The sequence below is a fragment of the Condylostylus longicornis genome, unplaced genomic scaffold, assembly GCF_029603195.1.
Source record: "Condylostylus longicornis isolate FDR11 unplaced genomic scaffold, ASM2960319v2 ptg000005l, whole genome shotgun sequence".
NCBI classification, from domain to species: Eukaryota; Metazoa; Arthropoda; class Insecta; order Diptera; family Dolichopodidae; genus Condylostylus; species Condylostylus longicornis.
The window spans coordinates 7076080-7101274 of NW_026577974.1; the positions used below are offsets into that span (position 1 = coordinate 7076080).

Sequence of the window (25195 nt, forward strand, 5' to 3'; positions counted from 1 at the left end):
TATTTTATTGTACATTATATTTTGTGTACCTACATATACATATGTAGGTACACAAACACGCATCAGTTAATAAAATAAAGGATAAATTTGGGAACGTGTAAAGCACATGCCATTTTGTATCCGACATATTGTTATTTTCAAAAATAAACTTTTATTCTTAGAAAAGTATGAAAGGAACGAAAAATTGAAATAAAAAGTGTCCTTAAAAATAAGAACTTGTTGAAAAAAAAGGATAATTTAGTTTTTAATAGAAAAGATTACTGGGGTCTATATAACAAGAATAAATTTTAAATATAAAAGAAAATTATATAAAGTATTGGAAAAATGTGGAATAATTTAAGGGAATAAAGGGAATTTTTTGTTTGAATGTCATTTATATTTCGAACCAGTACGGATTTTCTACAGACATAAGTATGTGTCTATATAATTGTAAATTTTAAAATTAGTTATTCAAAAGGTAAAGTTAAGCCGTAAATGACAGTTCTAGAGAAGTGATCGAAATTAAAGAGAGCACTCTCTTCCAGTGTTTGTGTACAATTGTCATATTGCACAATTTAAGAATACAATTGTAAAAAATTGAATAAAGTGTAACAATGCCGTAAAAGCTCTAAAAACGACTATGCACTAGTATTTTACCTTAGTTGTCACGTTGAGTGTGTGAGTAAAAATTTGTTAATTACAAAACCAAAAGAATTTAAATTGTTTAAATTTTGACAGCAAATGTTTTGGTTGTTTGTATGATTTAGGTTTTACATCAAAAAAGGTTTTACATCAAAAAAGTTTTTAATTAATAAACGTAAGGGTGTACAAATGAACAACGCCTAAGGGATAAAAATTATCCCTTAGAGTTAAGGGGACAGCGCGACATTTGTACAAAGGCTCAATTCACAATAACGTTTTGCGTGAACGTAGCACAAGCTCTCATCACAAATGAATTAATTTTAATTGACAACTTGTTTTAATTACAGTTTGTAACTACGGCAAATTTATTTTAAAGAAGAAGGAGTCTTTAAAGTACAATACAATTATAATTTAATTAAAAATATTTTTCTAACAACAATCATTATTAATAATCGGATTTTTTATTCTCACAATTAAGTATTTTTTCAGACTAACAATTTGTTTTTATTTATGTATGTACACATGTATGAATTGTCATCCCACATTTCATAGAAATTGAAATATTCCTTTTTATTTATGATTACTTCGTATATAAAATATACATATAAAATAATGTTGATATTTACCAGAAAAAGAGAACGAAACAAAAAAGGTTAAAAGGTTAAACTGCTGATAATTTCCTTAGAAATATTTAAAAATTATTTCACTGAACTTTATGACACGAGCAAAAATATTTTTTACATATACATCTTCTATATTAAAATATTTTTATAGTCAACACATATGCTAAAATAATTACGTATACAATTTTAATGTCAAAAAATGGGCTCCAAATTTAATACAAAAACAAAATTTAAGAGTAAGAGAAAATTATTTCCAAAATAAACAATACTGTGAATTTTTACGGTATTGAAGATTTTCTAAGGAAATTTACATTAAAATGTCATACGATAAAAATATTACCGTTATGTTTGTGAACCCCTTACAATATATGAGGCGTAACCTACATAAATTTTACTTTTGTTTTAATCCGTCAGGCATGTCTTCTATATTAAATTTTTTGATTTTAGATAGCAATGTAGCGCCAACACCACCTCTACTCAATTTTTGCTACATAGAACATCAACTCCGTAGAACGCCATGAAATAACAGAAGTTTTTTTAAAATTTATTAAATTTTAATTTAGAATTAAAAAATATATAAATTTTACATAATCGCTGAATAATTAATTATTCGTCATTGTGAAAATTCACAATAGAACGTGGAGACTATAATTATATTTTATTTAAACAAATAAGTGTTGCCAACGTAAGTCAAAATATAATCGAAAAATATTTTATACAAATTACATTTTTTTGATTTATTTTTTAAATTTACGTTTATTTTAAAATTTATTAAAATAGAAAATTATAATATTTTATATTTTGTATTTTTTAAAACTTATAATATTTATTTAAAATAATAATAGTACAAGTATAATTATTTTTAAAAATAAATTTTCAAAAAAAAAAAAAATAAAATAAAACTAAGAATATTCTAGAACTATGAAAAACACAAAAAAAAAAAATAATGTCAAAAATACTGTTCATAAGTACAATGTGTGAGAACATATTTATTATTTTATGAAATTTATACGTGTATAATATATAATTATATTATTAATAATTTAATTATGAAGAAAAAAGTATAATATTAAACCTTCTTTCTTATTTTGTCTCGTTTATGTGCTAATAATAATTTATAATAATAAATTTTATATTCTAATTTCAATTTTAATATTTTTATATTTTATTGTTGTTCTTTTATTATAAGTACTTTTGTTTTAAATTTTATTTCATTGGACCTTTTATTTCAAGTATTTTTGTAATTTTAAATATTTTGTCCTACATAATATAATTATGTAATTTAAAAACATAATTAATTTTTAAATTTATATTAGTGAAATTACAAATTATTAATGAAATTTCATAACACATTAATATAATTTTTAAATTCTATTCAGCACAAATATGCCGCTGAATTGCTAAATTCAATTGAATCACATATACTTTCATTATGGAAATACTTAAAAAATTACATTACTGCATTATGGAAATTAATTAAATTAAATTTTTCCTTGTATATGTTTTTAAAATCCATCCCTGACTTTAAAATTCCATTATTAAAATATCAATTCACAATTCAGCTTACGAATTGTAATTGCTGAATTGTACAGTAATAATATTAGTACAGTTTTACTGTAATTTGTAAGTCACAGAAACAATCACATTCCAATTTTAAAATTAAAAAAAAAAAAGAAGAAAAAAAAATTGAATTTTTTTTAAGTTAAAGCTTTTTCTTTCTCTTTCTTTTCTAAATCTTTTCATTTTTGAACTTTCAGTTCATTAACTTTTAAAGCCTATATTATATTCAATATTCAGTGTTTCTGAAATAATGTTTTACATTAATTCAAATATATAAAATATTATTTGTTGCAAATAAAATATATTAATACTTAATAATTAAAATTGCGCCAAAAATTATGCAATCAAATTCTAAAATGAACCGTTCAAAATCGGAATTGAAGAAATAATGTATTAACATATAATTCAGCAATTACCACTTTATAAGCTGAGTTCTGAATTTATAGAGTATTTCTACAATTCCGATTTTGGGATTACTAGTAATTAAATTTATTTATTTTTTTTTTTTTATTTTATTCTAAAATTTTATTATGCAATTGAAATTTTTAATTGTGTTGGTTTATGCTGTATTTTATTTTGATTACTAATTTAAAAAATAATATTAAAAAATTTGTTTTTATATAAAAATAAAAATAAAAATTTTTTTTTTGTGCAAAAATTTTCAATATGGAAAAATATTTTTTTTTTAATCTTTGTTAACAACTCGTATTTTTTTTTATTTGTTTTTTTTTGAATTTTCTCATTAATATTTTAAATTTTTTTAAATTTTATCAAATGAATAATGTTATTAGTTGCAAAATAAACTTTTTTTTTCAGTACAGGTTAATTATTTTTCATTATATATATTTTAAAAATCTTGAACATCTAATATTAATATTTTAATAATATTTTTTGTAATATTTTTCATTAATTGTGCATAATAATCATAGAAATACAATTATAGATACATACATATAAATGAATCATTAAACCCTGACTTCAAAAATGCTGTAATATATTACTAATATACAATTCAGCTTATGAATAGTAATTGCTGAATTGTACAGCAATACATTAGTACTGCAATTTTGAAGTCACGGTATGTCTCAACGTATATTATATACATATTATAATAATTATTATGCATTATGAATTTATTTAAGTAATTTTAGTCTTAATATATAAACAATTATTAATATTTTAAGTACATAACGGTATTTAATAAAATATACTGTTATACTTGATGATTATTATACGGTATAAAAGTATATGTATTTGGACTGCTTGTTTTTTTTATCTATTTTGTATTTTATTATCACGATAAGTTTTATTTTGTTAATTTCTCAATTTTATCTCAATTATATAATTAAATATATATGGCATGTTACAATCGAAATATGAAGATTTCTATTAGAAACTTAAGAGCGATTTTAGATTCAAAAGTAATAATCGTCATAACAGTTTTATGTGATTATTAGACGTTAAAATTATCAAAGTTTTTGGCGTCGATAACGACAATGCAACGCCAAAAATATGCCAAATCTTTCGAATATTGTTATTCATATTCATTTATATACAGAACTTAATATTTAAGTTCGGTTACAATCGGGTGACATTGGTTCGGTGGTGAATAATCAGTTAATAAAATTAACAGTTGACATATTTATTCACTTCGAAATTGCAGTATATTAATACTGTATTACATCAATTTTGAAATCAGGAATTGCTTTATAAAACAAATAACCTTAAAAAATAGGTACAACTAAAAATACTGCTTGTTTACATATTTCAATTTTCGATTATAATTTGCCATATTATTTATAAATAAATGTCTTTGTTTAAAATAAATTATAGTAAAATTATATTAATATTATAAATTTTAAAAAGGAAGATATTGTTATGAATTTAAAAATAAATTAATTTATTGAATTGTAAATTTAAAGAAAATCTATGAAAATTCTTTTCTTAATTTCAATTTTACATGAATTAATTAATTAAATAATTAAAAAGAATTTCAAAATAAAATTTTGATTGTTAAACTAGCTATTTATTTTAATTATTTATTTATTGTTATTTGTAATTCACTTATATTTTTTTGTATGGCATTGTTATTTTAATTTAAAAAAAAAAATTGTACTCATTCTCAAATGGACGACAATTGTTTTGAGATTTTTTTTTGTTTGTTATTCAAGTGTGTTTTGTAATGTTGGACCTGAATTAATAATTAAAAATATTATTAAAATTTTTAAAAATTTATTTCGTTATTCTAAATTCGGTATTCGATTTTGTTTTGTTACAAGAAAACCTAGTTTCCAATATTATTTTCTTTTCTTTAATAATTAATTTATTTTGAAATTATAATTCAGAATTATATTTTTTAATTTTAAATCTTCTTTTTTTTGTATTTTCAGTTTTTAAAATTCAAATATTGCCATTATTTTATATATATATAGCTATTTGAAATTCGGTTTCTTTTCATAAATTTTATAATTAAATACAATAATTTATTATTGTTGTATACTTAGTATAATAAGTAAGGTTACATGTGTTTTGACTTTGATCTTATGACTTTGAAATTTTAATAATATAACAATAATACATAATTCAGCTTATAAGTTGTAATTATTGAATAATACAGTAATACATCGTAACTTCAAAATTGCATCAATAAATTACTTATACAAAATTCAAGTTATAAATTCTAATTTATACCATATTGCTGCAATTATACCATATTGCTGCAATTTTGAAATCACTCATAATTTTTCTACAATTTTACAAAGTCACGATATACGTATTATATAAAATTATTATATAATATTGGAAATTTTTCTAGTACATAATTTAATTTTTATGAATGTTATTCTATTATACTTAAAAATTAATTTGCATGTCTCGATTTCAAAAATTCAATAAAATATTATGACATTTCTTTAATATTTCTGAAAAATTAATACAAAATATAATGCAAAATCGACTTGGCATCAAACATTATTCTACATTTTATTCAAAATTTTATTTTATTCTATAATTATAATTTTAATTGAATAATTGAATTTTAATATAATTAACTAAATTCTTAATTAATAACTTAAAAATTTCGAATGTTATTTAAATAATTTTTAATATTTTGAGACAAAAATAAATACTAAATAGTAATAACATTCATAGCGTAAGTACAAAATTCTTGCACAATCCAGTAACACGGTATTAATACACAATTCAGCTTATAAGTATGAATTGCTGAATTATGTATTAATACCATATTATTGCATTTTGAAAATCAATATTTCCATATACATTTTGTAATTACAATATTTTACAATCATTACAATTATGAATTATAAATAATAATTTTCTTATTGAATATTTTTACATTCCAATTACAATATTATATTTTTTAAACCATTAATTTATTTTTATTATTTGTTTCATCTACATTATTTATTTTAATATTATCATCTTCAACATCTTTAATCATTTTTTCAGCTTCTTTAACTGTTTCTAATGTTATTGTTGGACGACGATTTTTAACAAAATTCTTTTTTGAATCAACCCGATGTATTTTAACTTGTTCAATTGTTTTCTTATTTTTATTATAACTACCACCATTACGAAAATATTCTTCAATTTCTGATAATTTTTTACCATGCGTTTCTGGCATAAATATTAATGCAAAGAAAAATCCAATAACTGATACACATGCAAACATCCATTGTACAGCATAAGCACCACCTAAAAATTCTGATATTGTTCGATAACTTTGTATTGCAATAAACATTAATATATTAGCCATTGAATATGATAATGAATGTCCAATACCACGAATTTCAGTTGGAAATAATTCAGCTGTCATTGTCCATGGTATACTTAACAAACCGATCATTGATGAGCATACATATAACATAAAACAAAGAACTGGTACCCAATATAAATCAGTTTCTTTCTTTTTTAACCATAATGTAAAACAACCAGATATAAACATACAGCCAGCCATACCCAATGATGATGTCATTATTAATTTACGTCTTTTAAAACGTTTTAACAGCCATGCATTACCAAGTGACATCACAAAACGTGTTACACCAACAAATATTGATGCTGTATAGGCATTTATTTCAGAATTTACTTGCTAAAATTACAAAATAAAAGAAAAATGTAAATTAATTAAAAAAAATATAAATTTTTTAAATAATTAAAAATAGAATTAAATTTTATGCAAAATTTTAATAATTTCGTGATTCTAAAAAAAATTCTCAAATTTTAAGCTTCATTAATTCACAATTTATATTTTAATGACAAGTTACAATAGAAGTGTTAACAATATCATTAACTCCTTTTAATATCCAAAATAATAATTAATATTTAATTACCTGGAAGAATGTTACAGCAAAAAATAATGTTATATAAATTCCACTAAATTGTTGAATTAAAAATAACCAAAATAAAATAATTATTGGTTTATAACCAGTTGGTTTTAAAAAATGTGCCATTTTGGATTGTTTCCAATTCCATTTTATTTTACCATTTGTATCAGTTTTTGCATGCTCTTTAATTTTTTGTACAATTTTACTTTCACGTTCTCTTTGTAATGCACTCAAATGCATATCAACTAAACTTTGACTCTAAAATATTTAAATAAAATTTAAAAATTTATTAAAATATTCATAAATTTTAAATAAACAAATTCTATATATACATTTGTATATGAACTTACTGAACTTTCTGGTTTTGGATAACCCTTATATAAATATGCTAATGATATACCAGCATCTTCCATACGACCTTTAGATACTAACCATACTGGTGATTCAGGTACAAATAATTGAACAAATATTACTGGTACAATTGTATAAATTATATTTAACCATGCTACTAAACGCCAATTCATATAAGCACCTTTTAAATATGCAATTATCATTCCTGTATACGAACACGAAAAAGTTAAAAAAAATTTATTAGTATTATGGCAACCACTTACATAATATATTAATAAAAATAGATATGTATATTTTTTATAAAAATTACCAAAAGATGCAATTGTTGGAGCTGTTGAGATCAATGAACCACGAAGATCTGGTCTTGCTACTTCAGTTATATAAACAATTGCTGGACTTGTGCCAATTGCTTCATTTGAAAAAATAATGTAGAATAGAAAAAAAAATTATTAATTTTTTTTTTTAGTATTATCGTGCATCAAGGATATCCAATTATATCTTGTTGAAATAATAATTAAATCAAGTTGGAGTAATCTGGATTTTGGACTTTTTTTAATTAGAGTAATGAAAGCAAAATTAAAATTTATACTATACTATAACTTCCCGCAATTAAAAGATTATTTATAACAACAACAGCGGCATCTCATGACGGTTGTTATAGAAACATGATTGACGTCTTTATAAAACGTACACCGTACATTACACTGTAAACTTAAAATTGAAAATTCGAATTCAGTGCGCTCGCCCGCAGACCGTTTTGGTATTATTACTTTGATTATCGTTGTAATGTTTGTTACCGTCGCATTAGCCGCTTCAATTTTAAATAAAACAGCTGGAAAGACTGTCATATTGGAAAAATTACAGTTTAACCCTAAATAAATACTAAAAAATGACTAAAAATTTTTCAAAATCAACTCCATCTATTAGCCATATATATGCTTTCTAACATTAAAGAACCAAACCAATTGCAATTCTTATAATAATATTCATTGCACATAAGATTACAGTAATAACTGTGTTAATAGGATATTTAAATAAATCAAAATAAAAAAGCACTAACTTACCACATCCTAAACCAGTTAATATTCTACCCAATAATAATGTTATAAAATTTGGTGCAATCGCTATTGATATCCAACCTAATGTACATGGTATTGCTGCCAATTTAATTGTATTTAATCTACCGATCCATTCCATTAATGCACCAGCAAATAAGCATCCTATTGGTACAGCAATAACAATTATTGATGCTGTAAAACATAATATAAAAAAAATATAAAAAATATTATATATAGAGATTGAATGAAAAATAATGATATCATTTCAAATTATTCTGTTTTTTTCACTACAATAATAATAATAAAAAGTTCTATAAAATTGATTTTATTTTTTATATATAATGCCATATAACCAGAGTGTATTAAAGTTAAATTCCTAAAGGATAATGAAGAGTATAATATAGGAAATGCAATTTAATAATAATTCTGAATAAATCAGAATGACACCCATTCATAAAAAAGTATTATATAATGTAATAATAACAGTAATAATAAAACCAGAAAAAATTTAAAATTAAAATGAACATTAAATAAGGATTCGATTACACGATTATGAACCGTCAATGTATTTTTTTCAAAAAGAATGAAAAAAAAAAAATTGATAATGATATTTAAATGGAATATCGAATACCACCGCATGATTATCAAAAAAGGAGGAACAAAAATTTTTATAATTCGAAATTATTTCTTCTTTCAATTTAAAATAAAATAGAGAAACTACTCAAAGGCGAGAGACTACAACCCACATCTACATATATAACACGAATATAAAAAGGAATCAGCGCGGAAAAATGTAAAATAATATTACAACTAAACGGTAATTAAATCGATTTTCAAATTTATACTTCAATATAAAAATTGGAGACTAAAAAAATTCTGAAAAAGAATGAACAACAGCTTTGTTAGATTATGAAGTCACTTAATTTAAAGGAAAATTGAACATGTGGAATCCAATACAGCCACCCACAAAAAACCAATAGACTAGGTCGACAAGAAGGTCCATCGGCGAACCCCAAATTAACACTCAACAACTCTACCATGTAATGCGAATTTCAAAAGCCATCTACCGGGGCCAATTACCCACCTTGGCGAATCTCAAGAGCCACCCAAAAGATTTCCGAGACAGGCCATCGTAAAAGAAGATACGCTTCCTCTTCCACATCAGAGACACACAAGTACAAGGAACATGTACCAAATCCTCTACCTCAGGAATATCCCGACATCGCTGACAGATATCCGTTGTGGTAACTCCTAGACTCTTGGTATTTTCGCTCAAGTGATAGTGCCCTGTTACTCACGAATATGCAGAGATCAAGCCCATCCGTATCACAACAACGCAAATGCAAATATCTACATACAAAACTTCGTTCCTTCTTTTAATTTCTATATCTATTGTATTAATGCATTCCTTCAGCGGCAAACGCGCCGATCCATCCAATATGTCAGCACCACCGGACGCCTCAGCCCTTGGTAAGACAGTAATCCATCTCATTTTCCTGTATCGCGCTGTAACGAGGTATCCAGTAGACCCGCACAAGTTAATTAACATTTCCATTTCTTCGCTAAAGCAGCATTTTTTTGTATTTTAATTAAATAATTTTGCTGTCTCTTGTCATCGAGAATTTGATTTTTTAAACCAATTAAAATACAAATATTACGAAGGATGACATACGAATCTCACGACTCCTTAAATTTTATTACAAATCATATTTAGCACTTTAATAAGATGCCGATGGCGCTAATGCCAATGAACTGGACAATGTAATTTAAAATTAAAAAGTAATTAAATTGAAAGTACACCATCAAATCCACAAAAATAAAACAAATTCCAAATATCATTTTCTCTTAATAAACAATGTCATCTCATTTACAACACGTACCTTGTATCAAAATCTTTTTGTAAAACATTAAAAGTATGTCATTTTTATTCGTCAAAAAACCAACCCAACAAAAAAAGGAAACTCAATTAATTTTAATCCTTTTAATTGTAAACATTCAAATGGATTATGTATAAAATCTAATGAACCCTTCTATCTCTGCAAAGCTTCTATTCATACAAAGACATACACATACAGAAATAATATGCTATACGGTCGTATGTTACAATAACAAAATAAAAAATATTTTGTGGTATAAATGTTAAATTAAACGTTTACATAATAATTTTAAATAAACCTAAAATAAACATTAATTACATAGAAAAATAATTAGATCCCTGCACACAATCATTTATACACAAATAAGCAAAACTGTTATAATTATAAGAGGAATCCTTATATAGGAACGCATTAATGTACACACATATGTAAGTCCTAATTTATAAATAAAATTTTGTTTATAGAGAAAAGTACTTAATTGATCAATTTTGTATTTGGCAACTACAAGATATCGAAATTTAGAAAAAAATTATAAAATTATATTATCGAAACCTATAGTGAGTATAACGAGTGGTACTTTTTCTATTTCGCTTTTCGATTTACATTTTTTACACTCCACTCGCGATTTATTACAGTTGTCAATGTCAAATCGATTTGACTATGTCAAAAAATTTGACATTTTTTTTTAGTAAGGAATTTTGGTAAACTCATACGACCTGCAATCGATTACTTTGAAAAACACTTACTTATAGCAATTAGTTAAATTTAAATTTAATTGAGGTTAAGCAATTTCAAAATTTTTAAAGTGAAAACAAAACACACTCGCTCCTGTCAAAATTCCGCAACGAACTGTCAAAATTTATATTGAATACACATACATATATAAATGAGACTGACTAGAATGAGAGAAGTTAATTCAACCAACGACGGTAAAATAGTTTGCAATCCTATATTATCGCTTGCGGTTTTTTTGACATGCCTGAACAGCTGCCGTTCCACTATTGCTCCGTGTCAACTATCGTGCCCCGTTTTCGTTGTCCGCTTTGATTTTGTTCTTATACTTGGAAATATTGAATATAGATAAACTTGGAAATACTGATAAACTTGGAAATTTTGAATATAGTCTGCTAAAAATAACTTTCAGAGTTAATATACACACTTATACATGTTTTAAACCAAACGTATAAGTGTGAAAGTAATTCAAACTTCAACAACACTACAAACCCTCACTGTATACTTTTACAATACCACACAATGAAATCTTAATTTTACAAATTTACATATTGTATCATTTTACATACAAAAACAACAAAAATAATCTAAATGAATATTTAAATAACATGGAAAAAAACAAGGGTAAAATTAATGAACAAATATTAAAGATAATCTAACATAGTATTTCTCGTATATGAAAGGATAATAGGGAACATATACACAAACATTTTCTTAAATAATTGCAAAATTTAATCATAGTATGGAAACAAACTCCAGAAATAGCATAAATTGTTCGTTTCTTTGTCTATTTTGTATTTAAATACTAGCCATCAAGGATATTTTAATTGTGTTTGCATACAAATTAGATTTGTGTTTTTCTATTTTTCATTTACAGACACAATTATTTAACTAGTACTGAAACTTATACTTTATTTCCTGTGTACTATAAATATGGTCTTTATAACATAGATACACAAATATCATGTACATATTTAGATAATTGCTTGCTATTACAAAATTGTACTCATAATCTGGGTAGATTTAAAGATTAAATTAAATTAAGTGATAAAATCAACCTGGCATTAGAACTACCCTTAAATTGTTTGCCCAGATTTCAAAAAATAAAAAATTCAATTGCAAATCATCTGGTAGACTCTACTACCCACTCTACATTACAACTACATTATAAATGGAATTCAAAAAATATTTTCAATTAATAGTATACCTGGGAACAATCAATTGAGCCATGTATTGAGCCCATAAAAAGTGCTACTCATAAAAATTTCCAAAAACAAACTATGGGAGTACTTTTAAATCTAACTTAAATAATTATATTGTAATTTGCATATGAAAATGAAAACTTACCTATAATATCACCTTGTGATTTACTTAATACTAGATCACCTCTAATTATAGCTTCTGTTGTATTTTCTGTTTGTGGAATTAATATTGCTGAATATGCTAATGAAATACCAATAACAATATGAAATGATGCTGCTATAAATGCTGCTATTGCCTGTGGTATAGCAGTTTTTATACTTGTTGGCTCTTGATAATTTGATAATGAACGGCAGCTAGCTATTACTTCACGAAATGCATCATCTTGATTTTGTTCAATTTCTTCTCTATAAAAAAAAAAATTAAATTTTATTTAATTGTATTTTATTTATAAATAAAATATTTAAAATAAATTTAAAATCATGACCGGCATTTTTTAAGCAACAAATCTCATTTCAAAAGCTCAACTGAAATTTATATTTTCGAATTTAGGACTCTGGAATGCATGTCTGCCATCTATTTGATTATTTTTTTGTATTCCATGGATTAACATTCAAGTGCGCACACATACAACTGTGTCGATGTGTCACAATTTGATTGCAATTTTTGGTTAATGCAATTGATTTGAATTGACGCAATAGTTTAGTTTCTTAGATGTGCGCACAACGATTTTACAATCAAGCAGTAATTGTGAAATTTTACATCGCATGTTTGCTTGGGCTCTGTGACCCCTGTCTGACAACTGATAGCAATCACTCTTAAATACTACTAATGTCAAACATGATTCATAAACAGGAATATAATATTGTTCACTCTATTCGGAATCTTGAAAAAAAAATTTTCAAAACACAATTTGTATGTGCACGCATATAAAATTTTTATAAATTAAAAAAGTTTTATTCGACCTTTAAATTTAAACATTTTTAGAATTAATTTAATATTTTTAGCACATTATACAAATATACCGTTCTCATAAAATATGGTAATGACAATTGATCAGTGTATTTTAAACCGGTTTTAATTACATATTTTATTTCTTTTTTATTACAACTACAACAATGTATGATAATACCGTTTTTTTCTATGTATAATTCCATATTTTCTAAATATAAAATTAATAAAAAAATATAAAATTGTCAAATGTGAACACATAGGATGCATTTAAAAATTAAAAAAAATTAATTACAAAAATTGAATATTTTTTAAGTTGTTATTGAAAATTTATCACTTCGTTTTGAATTCCGTCAATTGCGGTTAGATAAAGGAGGCGGACATAAATTGAGATTAAAAATAGAGAATTTATTGTCCAAATAAAGAAGATTAAATAATTGAACCCGGACTCATTATGGTCATTAATCAGTTATTATGTCAAATAATTAATTTGTTATAACTAGAATCAATGAAATGAAAATCATTTACATATTCTGTTTATTGAAATCTGTCGAACATTAACGATTGACATTTAAAACTTATGTTTCTTACATTAAATGTCAAAAATTTAATAAATCATACAAGAATATATCCTAAAGTAGGTCAAGCTAACTTTTTGATTTTTTAAAAATACCAGAAATTGCAACACACTTTTTCTCGAATATTAAATAAAAATTCATGATATGACTACGAGTATGTTAATTGTTAAAGCTTTTATTTTAGCGGTTGTATATGATTTTTTCTTTTATTACACAACATAATGTATGACAAACATGTATGTTAAACTATACATTATATGTCATTTATGGATAAATGTAAATATAACTGCAAATATTCAATGTCAAATCAATTCAGATATTTTATTTTTTCTTTATTTTTTTATGACACAATATCAAATGAAAAATTATTAAAACTTTAATGTGAATTTTGTTTTTTGTTTTGTTTTAAACAAAAATCAATTATTCATTATTATTCGCATCTGAGTTCAAATGAAATCAGCTGTTTATTGTGAATGGTTTTCTTTTATATTTTTGTTTTTTTTTATTTCTTTTTCAATATAATCATAAAAATTATTTTTATTACATTCATACATATGGCTTCGTTCTTAATATAAAAATTTTTTTTTTCTTTTTGAAGTATATTAAAATTTTTTCTGATATGAAACTGTCAAACAACAAAGAGAATTACAATTATTTAACAATTGAAAATAAATTGTTTTAAAACAGAAGACCAAATTTTTTAAAAAATTTTAACAATTTATTAAGTAATTACATCATAATAACGGTAAATAAGATTTTTGTTATTTTTACTCCAAATTTAAGTACAATAGATGCCAAAGTTCTAACCGCTTTAGAGTTTTAGAACAGAAGAGTAGATATCTCAGTTTATATTCTTTTTTAATTTGATTCTTAGTATATATACTCTTAGTCTATATTCGTGGAGAATTAAGAAAGCAAGAGACGACATCCAGAACGCTGATGAAGTCTTCCGGGGGTTCGACAGACCAAAGAGCTTCTGAGAGATTACGACCAGAAGCACTTCAGGAAGATCGCAGGGTTGACTAGGAGTCAGGTAAGAACTCTCACCGGTGTCTTGACGGGGCATTGCAGGCTTAGGAGTCACTTTAAGAGGATAAAATTATATGGTGAGGTCACGTGCAGATTTTACGGGGAGGTTGAGATGACACAATGCACCTTATGAATAGGACCCTCACCTGCAAAGGGTAAATACTAGGGAACTACGCGCTTACTCTGGCAGGGCTGTGGTTACTCGATTTCATCAGGGGGTAGGAGGTTTTGTTGGGATGTGTTCTACATCTAATAGGGGAGCACAATAAATCCTTTATGTTAGTCGCGGTACACCCTCACCCCGTCTGCACAATCTGTAATATACAATCTAATTTATATCACTTGGCTGGCTACTTTTCGCAGTTATCCATTGTTTGATTGACTAAAAATTTTACATCTAATGACAAATAATCGAAAAAATTCGGCATGATCGAAAAATTTGGCAAGATACTTTTGGCATTATAAAAGTATGATTGACGTTCAAAAGCAGTATAAATAATTTTTTAACTCGACAACCAAGTGCGTGCAATTGAAAATTTCAATTCGATATGGATACTGCGTGGTGTTTTCATTATTATAGGTGTATTTATTGACAACCACGTTTATTGAAAACAAAGATTATACTGCTCGTCTTAATTTCGAGATTCTTAAATGGCAAATTGATTTATTGTAGTGTAGAAATTTGAAGTTAATTATAAAAAAATTTATGTATATTTTAAATTTTTATTGAGTTTTTTTAGAATTTAATAAATATTTGTTAAAAGAATTCGGGTTATTTTTTGTATTTTTATGAAATATTTAGGTAATTTAGCTATAGCAATAAATCATGTAAGAATTTTTAAAATTATCTGGAATAAACTTACGTATTTACTTGCAAATTAAAATTTTTAAAAAAACATGTGTATTTGTATGTATGCATCTACATATGTTATTCTGTATTGAAATTTTTACAATTTTGTACAAAAAACTTAATAAATTTTTTATTGAATTTCAATTTTAATGGCAGCTTAACTATATATAAAATGTTAAAAAGATCTATAAACCTCGACCTAAAAATAAAAATTAATTAATTATATAATAAAATATATTTTTATTGCATTCTATAAAATTGAACTGGAAAATTTTTAAAATTTAATACTTTACCTTATTTTTGTTAAAAATAATATTATTTCACTTACAGTTATTTCATAACTTAAAATTTATAATAAAAGTAATTTGGTTGCAATTAATCAGAATTAAGCTCGGGCTTATTTCTGCAATAATTAATTGCAGGCATTCACTATCAGATGTCTCCGAATCATAAGCAGAATATTCTGGTCGAACAGAATTTTAAGGAACTTGAAAATTGTATATGTATATACAACGAATTCATCAGAATCATTCCAAAGTTTTGTTGTGAGTAAATATTGTAGAACTTCTTTCCCGAATTAACATTTATATAAATCTTTTTTCCCATATTCTCAAAATCTTGCCGTTTGTCCCTGGAGGAGCACGAAACCATGGAGCACTTATTGTGTGAATGCGAGGCGGTTGTTCGCCTGCGACTGAGATCCTTCGGGGAGGGTTTTGTGACTCAGGGAAAATCACGCAGCTTGATGTGGCTGCCATACTGCGGTTTGTCAGGGGCCTAGGAGTAGGGCTAATATAGGTGGGGGTGGGAGTCACAAAAGATCCTTTGGTTCGACATGAGGAGGTCTAAGGGCCACGGTCCCCGGGAAAGAAAAAAAAAAAAATTTTTTTGTAAGTAAATATTGTTGGATTTCTTCTTCCCATAGTGTATTCAGGTGTTATTTCTTTAACAACAACTTTAATTTATTACATATTAAAAATACGGAAGACACCAAATTCCATTCGAATAATGATTATATCCGTAATAAAATAATGTTCATTTTTTCCTCAGAAATTCTTCAGCGGCCAATAAAAATTATTCTGATGATTTAACAAATTCATCAGAATCATTCCAAAGTTTTTTTGTGAGTAAATATTGTAGAACTTCTTTCCCGAATTAACATTTATATAATTTTTTTTTCCCATATTCTCAAAATCTTTGAAATGCTTGATTAGGATCTAATAATAAGGCCGAGTAAGATCTATCTAATAATAAGGTGATGATCTTGCAAGGAAGGGAGCGGCAGCTCCTTTCATTGGACCGGAGCCATGCCAGTGGTGACCAGGAGGAACGTCTTGCGTGCCCTGAGTGGATGGGAGGAGCGGCTCAGGATTGAACACTAGAACGGCTGCCCGGGCCTGTCGCCCTCTAAGAAGTTGTGTCTCCCATGGGACTGAGGGGACAGGATCTGGCCATGCTCGGTCGTCCAGATTTGAGGCCATTGGTGGGGATTCGGTGTCCCACCCTCTCGGGTGTCCATCTGAAAAGGATGGATAGGGTGGCGGACGAAGTCTGCCGCTTGTGCCTGGAGGAGCACGAAACCATGGAGCACTTATTGTGTGAATGCAAGGCGGTTGCTCGCCTGCGACTGAAATCCTTCGGGGAGGGCTTGATCCAATAGCCCGAGGAGAATCACGCAGCTTGATGTGGCTGCCATACTGCGGTTTGTCAGGGGCCTAGGAGTAGGGCTAATGTAGGTGGGGGTTTTATTTTTTTAAATCTACTAGTTTACCAAAATATTGTAAATATTTAGCATCTATGATTGACTTTGTCCCATAGTAAAAATTTTCAATCTGTATTTTTGAATTTTCGGATGACGTCGCATACCACAACAATATATTTTGTTTGTGCTTTCTTAGAAACTTTGTCGAAAAATGCTCCAATTACAATGGAACTATCATCACAACGCTGTTCAATTAAAATTTTCCAAACTTTTGAAAATTTTTCAATCATATTCTCATTAAATTCATAAATATTTTTTAATGTTATTTACGTAACATAATATTTGGTTGATATTTCTAAAAATCGTGTTCTTTTTTCTGATAATTTTCTATTTGAAGAACTTAAATTAGAATTTCTAATAATCATTTTACACAAATCGCCATTGTTTAAGCTGCTTATATTAAAAGCTTCTTTATTTCGGTTTATTTCCACTAAACAACATAATCAGTTAACACATGATGCTATGGTAGTGATGTTGTTTCCACTAACCTATGTTCGAGTGTAATATTTTAATAAATTTTTTTCTTCAAAAATTCGTCATCTACTAATGAAAATTCTTTCTTATTCAATATTTTAACAAATCCATCAGAATCACTTCAAAGTTTTTAAAACATTTACCTCGCCACATAAATATTCATATTTTTTTTTGTAATTTTTACATCATTAATTAATTAAATAATTAATTTTATGGCAAATTTATGTGCTACTATAAAAAGTTAATTACCCTTCTAACTCTAATAAATTATCACTCCAATAACTTGAAAATGATAATTGATCAATGTTGAACTTTATCAACAATATTGCAACAAAAGTGCAAGTCATTTATCAATTATTAAACGTTAATTTATATAATAATAAATTGCAATTATTAAATTATTTTACATTTTAATTGTATGACAATTGAATTTCGTCTATTTAGTATTCATATTTTATTTTAGAACTGTTTCCAATGGTTGGTTGGTTATTTGAGGACGGCCTTGTCAGTCTTTCCCTGCTTCACGGCAAGTGCGATACTTCTTATTGAAAGGCATTTCTAGCCTAGCCACATGCCCTCCCAACGGCTGATGTACTATGTAGACTGCAGCCGGCTAACAATGCCCTCCCAATAATGTAAAGATCGTATTTTGACCACATTTTTCTTGCTGTTCCGTATATAGTTAGGGGTAGAACACCCAGCTATCGGCGCGCAATAGATAATGTCAATATATATTCATTTTCACTGTGTTGATATATATTCATTTCCATGGCTGAACAACACCCAGCCATCCGCCCGTTCATTTCCTGCTATATTTCGGTAACCTGTAACCGAAAAAAGTGTGACACTATGGCGGGCGCACACCCCTGCCAGCCCGCGGCAGCATTGTGCCACCAGCTTTACCGATACCTTAGGAGACCTTAGAGCTAAAAGCCAACTCGCTAGGAAGCCGTTACGATTATGATACCGCATATGTCAAACAAAAAACTTCAACACCGACCCTATTCGTATCCTTGGAGCCATCGGTAAATAAAGCCACTTTAAAGCACCACGCACCAGCACACTCTACTGTTCGTAATCACATTGGCCGTTCGACCCAAAAATACTACCAATAGTTAAACGCAATAGTTTACAGCTTCCAATAATTTAGTTTACATTTAAAAGCCTATTCTCAAGTTATTCATTATATAATAGGAGCACATGATCTAAAAATGTCTTAAGAATTTAGTTTTATTCTAATTTTTCATAACTAAATTACTTTTCATTTTTTTTACTTCTTTTTCCTATAATGAAACTTGCATTCAAAATAGTAAAAAAAAAAAATAAACTTTAATTAATCAAATGAAACTTAATAGAACAAAAAAAACTGTCATAGCAATTTTATTTCTGAAATTCTTCATATTAGTAAGGAGAGGAAAGTTATAAAAGTCAATTATTAGCAAAAAAAAAAAAATTTGCTATTTTGATTGTTGTGTACCCAACTACCCACATTTTCTTCCTTTCAATTAGTACAACACATGTACATATGTGCCTTATATATATAGCTGCATACAAAAGTTTATCTCTATCTACAAGTAATAATTCATAATACATATTTTATTTTCTTAACTACATATTCAGAAAAAAAACACACACACAAACAAAGAAATATAATTTCTTGCGGAAAATTTTAAAAATTTTCAAGTAATATAACGGGTCATTAATTGTATATTATTCTTTCAAAAATTTCATTATATTTTCTTCATATCCCTTACAGCTTTTAGTTTCATAGAAATTAAATTGACATTCACATAACAGCTTCCGAAATATTAAATAGTAGGCACGTCATGGCTAATACGTAAACATTGTAGGCAATCTCTAACGGCACGTAGCATTACAGCAAACGTGTTCTGTCTGTATTTAACGTAAGTACCTTAAAATTAAGACACACAACAATATTTTTATTTGTTAATGGTTCTTACAGGTGCCGTCATTTAAACTCATCTTCTTTTTATTTGTAAGCAAGGGGTAAAAGAACACAAGAAAAAACTCTACCCTGTTATTCCTTATACATGTATGTAAGTTTACGTCTTCTTTTTGGATACACAATTTAATTTGTTTCTCGCTGTTTTGTTGAACTAGTACATTTTTATGTATATAACTTTGACAATTGCAAACTTGTTTATTTGTTATTCGCTGAAGCTAATCAAATTCCGTGCTTTATTGACTCTTACTTATAATACGGACTAAGCATTTGCGAAACTTAATAAAAAACTATTATATTTTTGCTAATAAAATTTCGCCAATAAATTAATTTTTTCAATTAACTGACAAAATAAAATACAAAAAAAAAAATTATTAATAAAAACAATTTAAACCGTTATTCAATTGATTTTTTGCAAAAATATATTAACGCATTTTCTGGTTTGATCATTTATTTTCTTATTATTTTCTATGTATAAGTATTAAGAAAACTTACGTATATGTATAAATATGAATAGACCCATGTACATATATAGAAGATTAAAAATGAATTAAGAAAAAATTAAAAGCGCTATTGACCTTGAAATGAAGAAAAAAATTAAAGAAAAAAAAAGCTTTTAAAATTTCTACATAAAAATAAAAAATTGGCGCCGAATTGTCTATCTATGCGAATTACGCTTTTAATTCTCACAAACCACAAATCTCAACTGTTCGCTTTGACGCTTTTTCATTTGATTGTGTTAATATGTATGGGTTATTAATAATACAAAATTAAGAGAGAAAAAAAATTATATTTGAATCGATTTGAATAATTTTTTTATGTTTGCATATTTTTAGTAAATAGTTATTAATCGATTTTAAAGAAGAATTCGATATCGATTCATTTTTTTGACTTTTAAATAAGCTTTTATTAAAGAAAATTATTATAAATTTTTTTTTATTATAAAGCACGCATAAAACATGTGAACATTTTGAATATTTTAAATTGTATTTCATTTGATTTTTTATATTTAAATTATTTTTGCATAGTCATACTGGCTATAGTCGTTCTTATAAATTTAAAGAGAAAGAGAGGAAGAAAATATTAATAGAAAATATGACAAAATATTAAACTAGTGTAAAATTATTATGAAGTGATGTGAAATGTCCTGAAAGACGACTTCTACATCAACATCCACCCGACTACCTTTACAAACATACAATTGCAAATTCTCTTGCAATTGTATGTACTTAAAAATTATTCAGTTTATACGGATATTCACTTCCACAAAGCAGAACTTTCTCTCTATATATTCGTGTACATTCTTAATATAAATAATGATTTTCACCTATTATAAATAATCAAATAAATAATAATGGCAAATTAGTTGTTTAAATAAATATTATCATACAAGAAACCAATACAAAAGGACATCAAAAACTACATACATGTGTATACATATATGTACATATGTAAATATATACAAACAAAAATTATGTCTATGTACTACACTTTGAAATTTTTAAAATAAATGTCAGAGAAAATAATTTGAAAGCCAAAAACAATGAAAGGTTACTTTTTTTTTTCTTTAAAATTCAAATAATTATTTAGCTTTTGTCTTTGAACTTATGCCAAAAAAAAAATCTTAACATTCATGAAATTCATCTATCGTTTATAACAAGAAACAGTGAAAAAGATATAACAATTAAAATTCTTACCATTCAGGATAAGCGGGAATTTTGATTTTCATCTGAAATATTAAATATACTGCATTTCACTTAAGAGAAAATACGATCGATATTAACAATTTGAGAGAACACGCCTTTCTACATGCTTTTAATAATTTTAAAAAAAATTTTATTGTATCACACTTCAAAATATCTACGTTTAGTTCGTAAAACCATATGATGGAGAATTTTAAGATTTGAGTCAGAATATAACAGGCTAAGCTCATTGATAGATAAACACATGTACAAAATTTTGTTGCATGTGAATAAATCCCCTATTTAACATAGTCCGTTGACGTTCTTGAATAGAATTTAGAATTTTCTTTGTTTTTGAGTTCCTTAAGTAGAAATTAATTGAAATTTTTGTTCTTTATCTCAAAAATAAATAATTATACAAGAATTTTATTTTATTTACATACATATGAATACAAAATTACTGTACATGTGTATGCATACAAATGCATAAATAATAGAAAAATTTATAGAATTCGGAAATTCATTTCTAAAATTAGAAAATTTTTCATTATCAAAAATTGGTGATATTTTTTGTGCAAAATATAAAAATCGACAAAATAAGTTTGATTTTTTCTGTTTAGATTTAAAAATAACATTTTCTAAAAAAAAAAAACACACTTTTCCAATTTCCGTGAAGGTGTTTGTGTATATCTACATAAATTATATGTTTATAGAAAACATCAATAATGACAATAACAGGTGAAAATCGAAATATAAATAACTACTGCCAAATTGAATGAATTTATTTTGACATTCAAATTGAAATTTTTACTTTATTATTCAAGTTTTTTAAAACTTTGTATATTAGAAGTCATAATTTATGTACAGAATTGAACTATGTATATTTTTGACACATTTAAACTTCATTTAATATTCTCTATTTAATGAACAATTTATTTCTACCTCCGAACCTAAAATTTTCATACAAAATTTTTAAATATAAAGGTTAAAATATGAAAAAATTCAAATAATTTTCATATTATTTCAAATATTTTCACGAGTGTGCAGTTTCACAACGTTTATTTACAATTCAGCTTATAAGTTGTAATTGCTGAATTGTGGATTAATACAGTAAAAATTTATTAGTGCAATTTTGAACTTCAGTTCAGCAATTTTTCAATTTCAAAACAACTTTCTATAAAATAAATTTTTTATTTTTAATAATCAAAGTTCTTTAAATAATATTAACAAGTCATTTGCACATAACTGTAATTTTTGCAATTAAATAAAATATTTTTATGTAATACACACCCTGTACTATATAGAGATCCAACACTGTGTCTAGGAACTAGCATTTTTTATGCTTTTTTCTTATATTTTTATAAAAAACTTTATTAAAAGCAAAATTTTAATTCTTAATAATTTTTTTTTTATAATTTAATCGAAAAAATCCTTGAATTTAATTCATACTGCACTCAAATATGATAATTTCTCTCTTATTTTTCTTATTTTCTATATTTTTTTCTCTGAAATCACAATATATAATTCTCGCGTTGCAGTACCGTTATGTTACAATCACAATATTACTCCTTTCGATTCTGACTTATAAAAAATCTAAATTGTAAAATAACATTTTTTATACTATAAAAAAAAAAAAAAACAAAATACGAATGTATATATGTATGTTAATATATGAATGTATGTGTATATATAAAATATAATAAACTTGTAGTTTGTAAACAATTCCCGGCGGTTATTTGTTTATTTTCACTTCCGCGACACTTAATACATTTAAAATAATAGTAATTTTTCCGTTCAATAGCATCGCAAGACTGTAAGAAAATCAATTTGAAGTCAAGGGTTTTTACCTTGTAAACCAAAAAAAAAAAAAAAAAAAAAGAATAACAAACAAAATATTCTTAATTTTATAACTCTGACATTTTATTTGTTGTGAACAGCCAATATATGTTTGTATATTTTATTAGGTAATAATGCACATTTGTATAACATATTGTGTGACACATAAAAAAAATATAGCAAAATATTAATATTATTATATCAATAATATTTTATTTGTATTTACTATATTTTAATAAACTATAATTTTTGATATATTTATTAATAATTGCGGATATAAGGTGTTTACTATAAATATTTGATCATAAATTATCCTTCAAAATGCTCGTATATAATATATAAACATCTGGTTATCTGGTTATAATAATAAAGGGTTATACATTTTGTGTTAGAATGCATGCCCATTAAGTTATACAAATGCAGAATATTTCAACTTATGTCTTAGTCAAATATATTTCCAAAATCTTTTTAATAGCTTTTCCAAATCGAAAACCATTTTGACACATTTGTCTACAAGATGACATACATAAATATATATGTATAGAAAATTTCATAAATATCATATTATGAAAATTATGTCATATGAAATAAAATATTTCATGTAAATTCAAACGGAAAATAAACAACAATAATGACGGTAACAAGACGCCAACTGCAACTTCATAAATTTTGAATTTACAAAGATTATTAATAAAATTTTATAAAAAATTGTTATAAAACTGAGAACTATAATGAAAATTTTACTATAAACAAATTTTACAAAAAAAATCCTAACATGAGGCATCATCGATTCGAAGCATCAAAATATTAAACATCAAAAAACGGCACGTACTCTTAAATGCAAAGCTCTTTTCCTGTCATTGCTGTTATTTAAAAACTCGAGATTTAAATTCAAGAAAAATCACTTAAATTTATTAATTATAAATGAAACACCTTATATTTTGAGCGATCTTTAAAAAATTATACTAGAAATAATAAAATTGTAATTTATAAATTTTGCAATACAATTACAAAATCCTGCAAATACATTTGCATACTATTTAAAAAATATAATTTCTCTATTTTCATATACATACACTAAAAATTCATTTAAGAATTCATTTATTTGTTACTATTTAATTCATTTTACACAATTAATTTATTTTTGTAAAATTTACTCAATTAAAAGCTCATACAAGTATCGTCCACTTTAAATTGATAAAAATGTTATATAGAATTTTTATACCCGTGGTAACATTTTTTATAACAGTTACCTTGCGTTGTCAATAAAAAAAAATTGCAATATTTTTTTACTATAAACAAAATTTTATCGAAATATTTTATTACAATTTTCTTATATAACATTTTAATATTTATGAATTTTAACAATATTTATTATATGCGTACAAATTATATATGTAATTGTACGTATAGTATTACGACAAGCGCATTTTGAAAAAAATTCAAAAAAATACAAAATATTTACACATTTAATGACTTATAAATTTATTACGTAAATAAATTTGTGATGTAAGTTTGAAATCAAGTTAAGTAAGCAGTTAATTTGGAAAACATCCAATTTGGTATTCAATAAAAAAATTACCTAAAATTTACTAGAATTTAATGAAGTTTTAATTATAATTAGAAATGCAATTGCAGTTATTAATTTTATCAGTTAATTAATTATAATTGCAGGAATAATGGCCAGCAGGCTGCAGGAACA

At 25.5% G+C, this 25195-nt stretch overlaps 1 protein-coding gene across 7 annotated transcripts in view; it reads right to left on the minus strand.

Moving 5' to 3' along the window:
* Positions 1–5745: 5745 nt before the first annotated feature.
* LOC129614969 (facilitated trehalose transporter Tret1-2 homolog) overlaps positions 5746–25195 on the minus strand; it is a 58392-nt gene continuing 38942 nt past the window's right edge. For 4 of the 7 annotated variants that reach the window (XM_055529966.1, XM_055529972.1, XM_055529976.1 and 1 more), the window contains exons 4-9: positions 12516–12775; positions 8566–8751; positions 7812–7910; positions 7501–7706; positions 7157–7408; positions 5746–6915 (exon numbers count right to left, since the gene is read on the minus strand). In XM_055529966.1, coding sequence (XP_055385941.1) covers positions 6184–6915; positions 7157–7408; positions 7501–7706; positions 7812–7910; positions 8566–8751; positions 12516–12775 — 1735 coding nt within the window. In that variant the 3' untranslated portion in view covers positions 5746–6183. Of the gene's footprint in view, positions 6916–7156; positions 7409–7500; positions 7707–7811; positions 7911–8565; positions 8752–12515; positions 12776–22947; positions 23250–23362; positions 23430–25195 lie in introns of those variants that run through there. The other 3 variants (XM_055530005.1, XM_055529994.1, XM_055530013.1) reach the window with 3 other exon arrangements.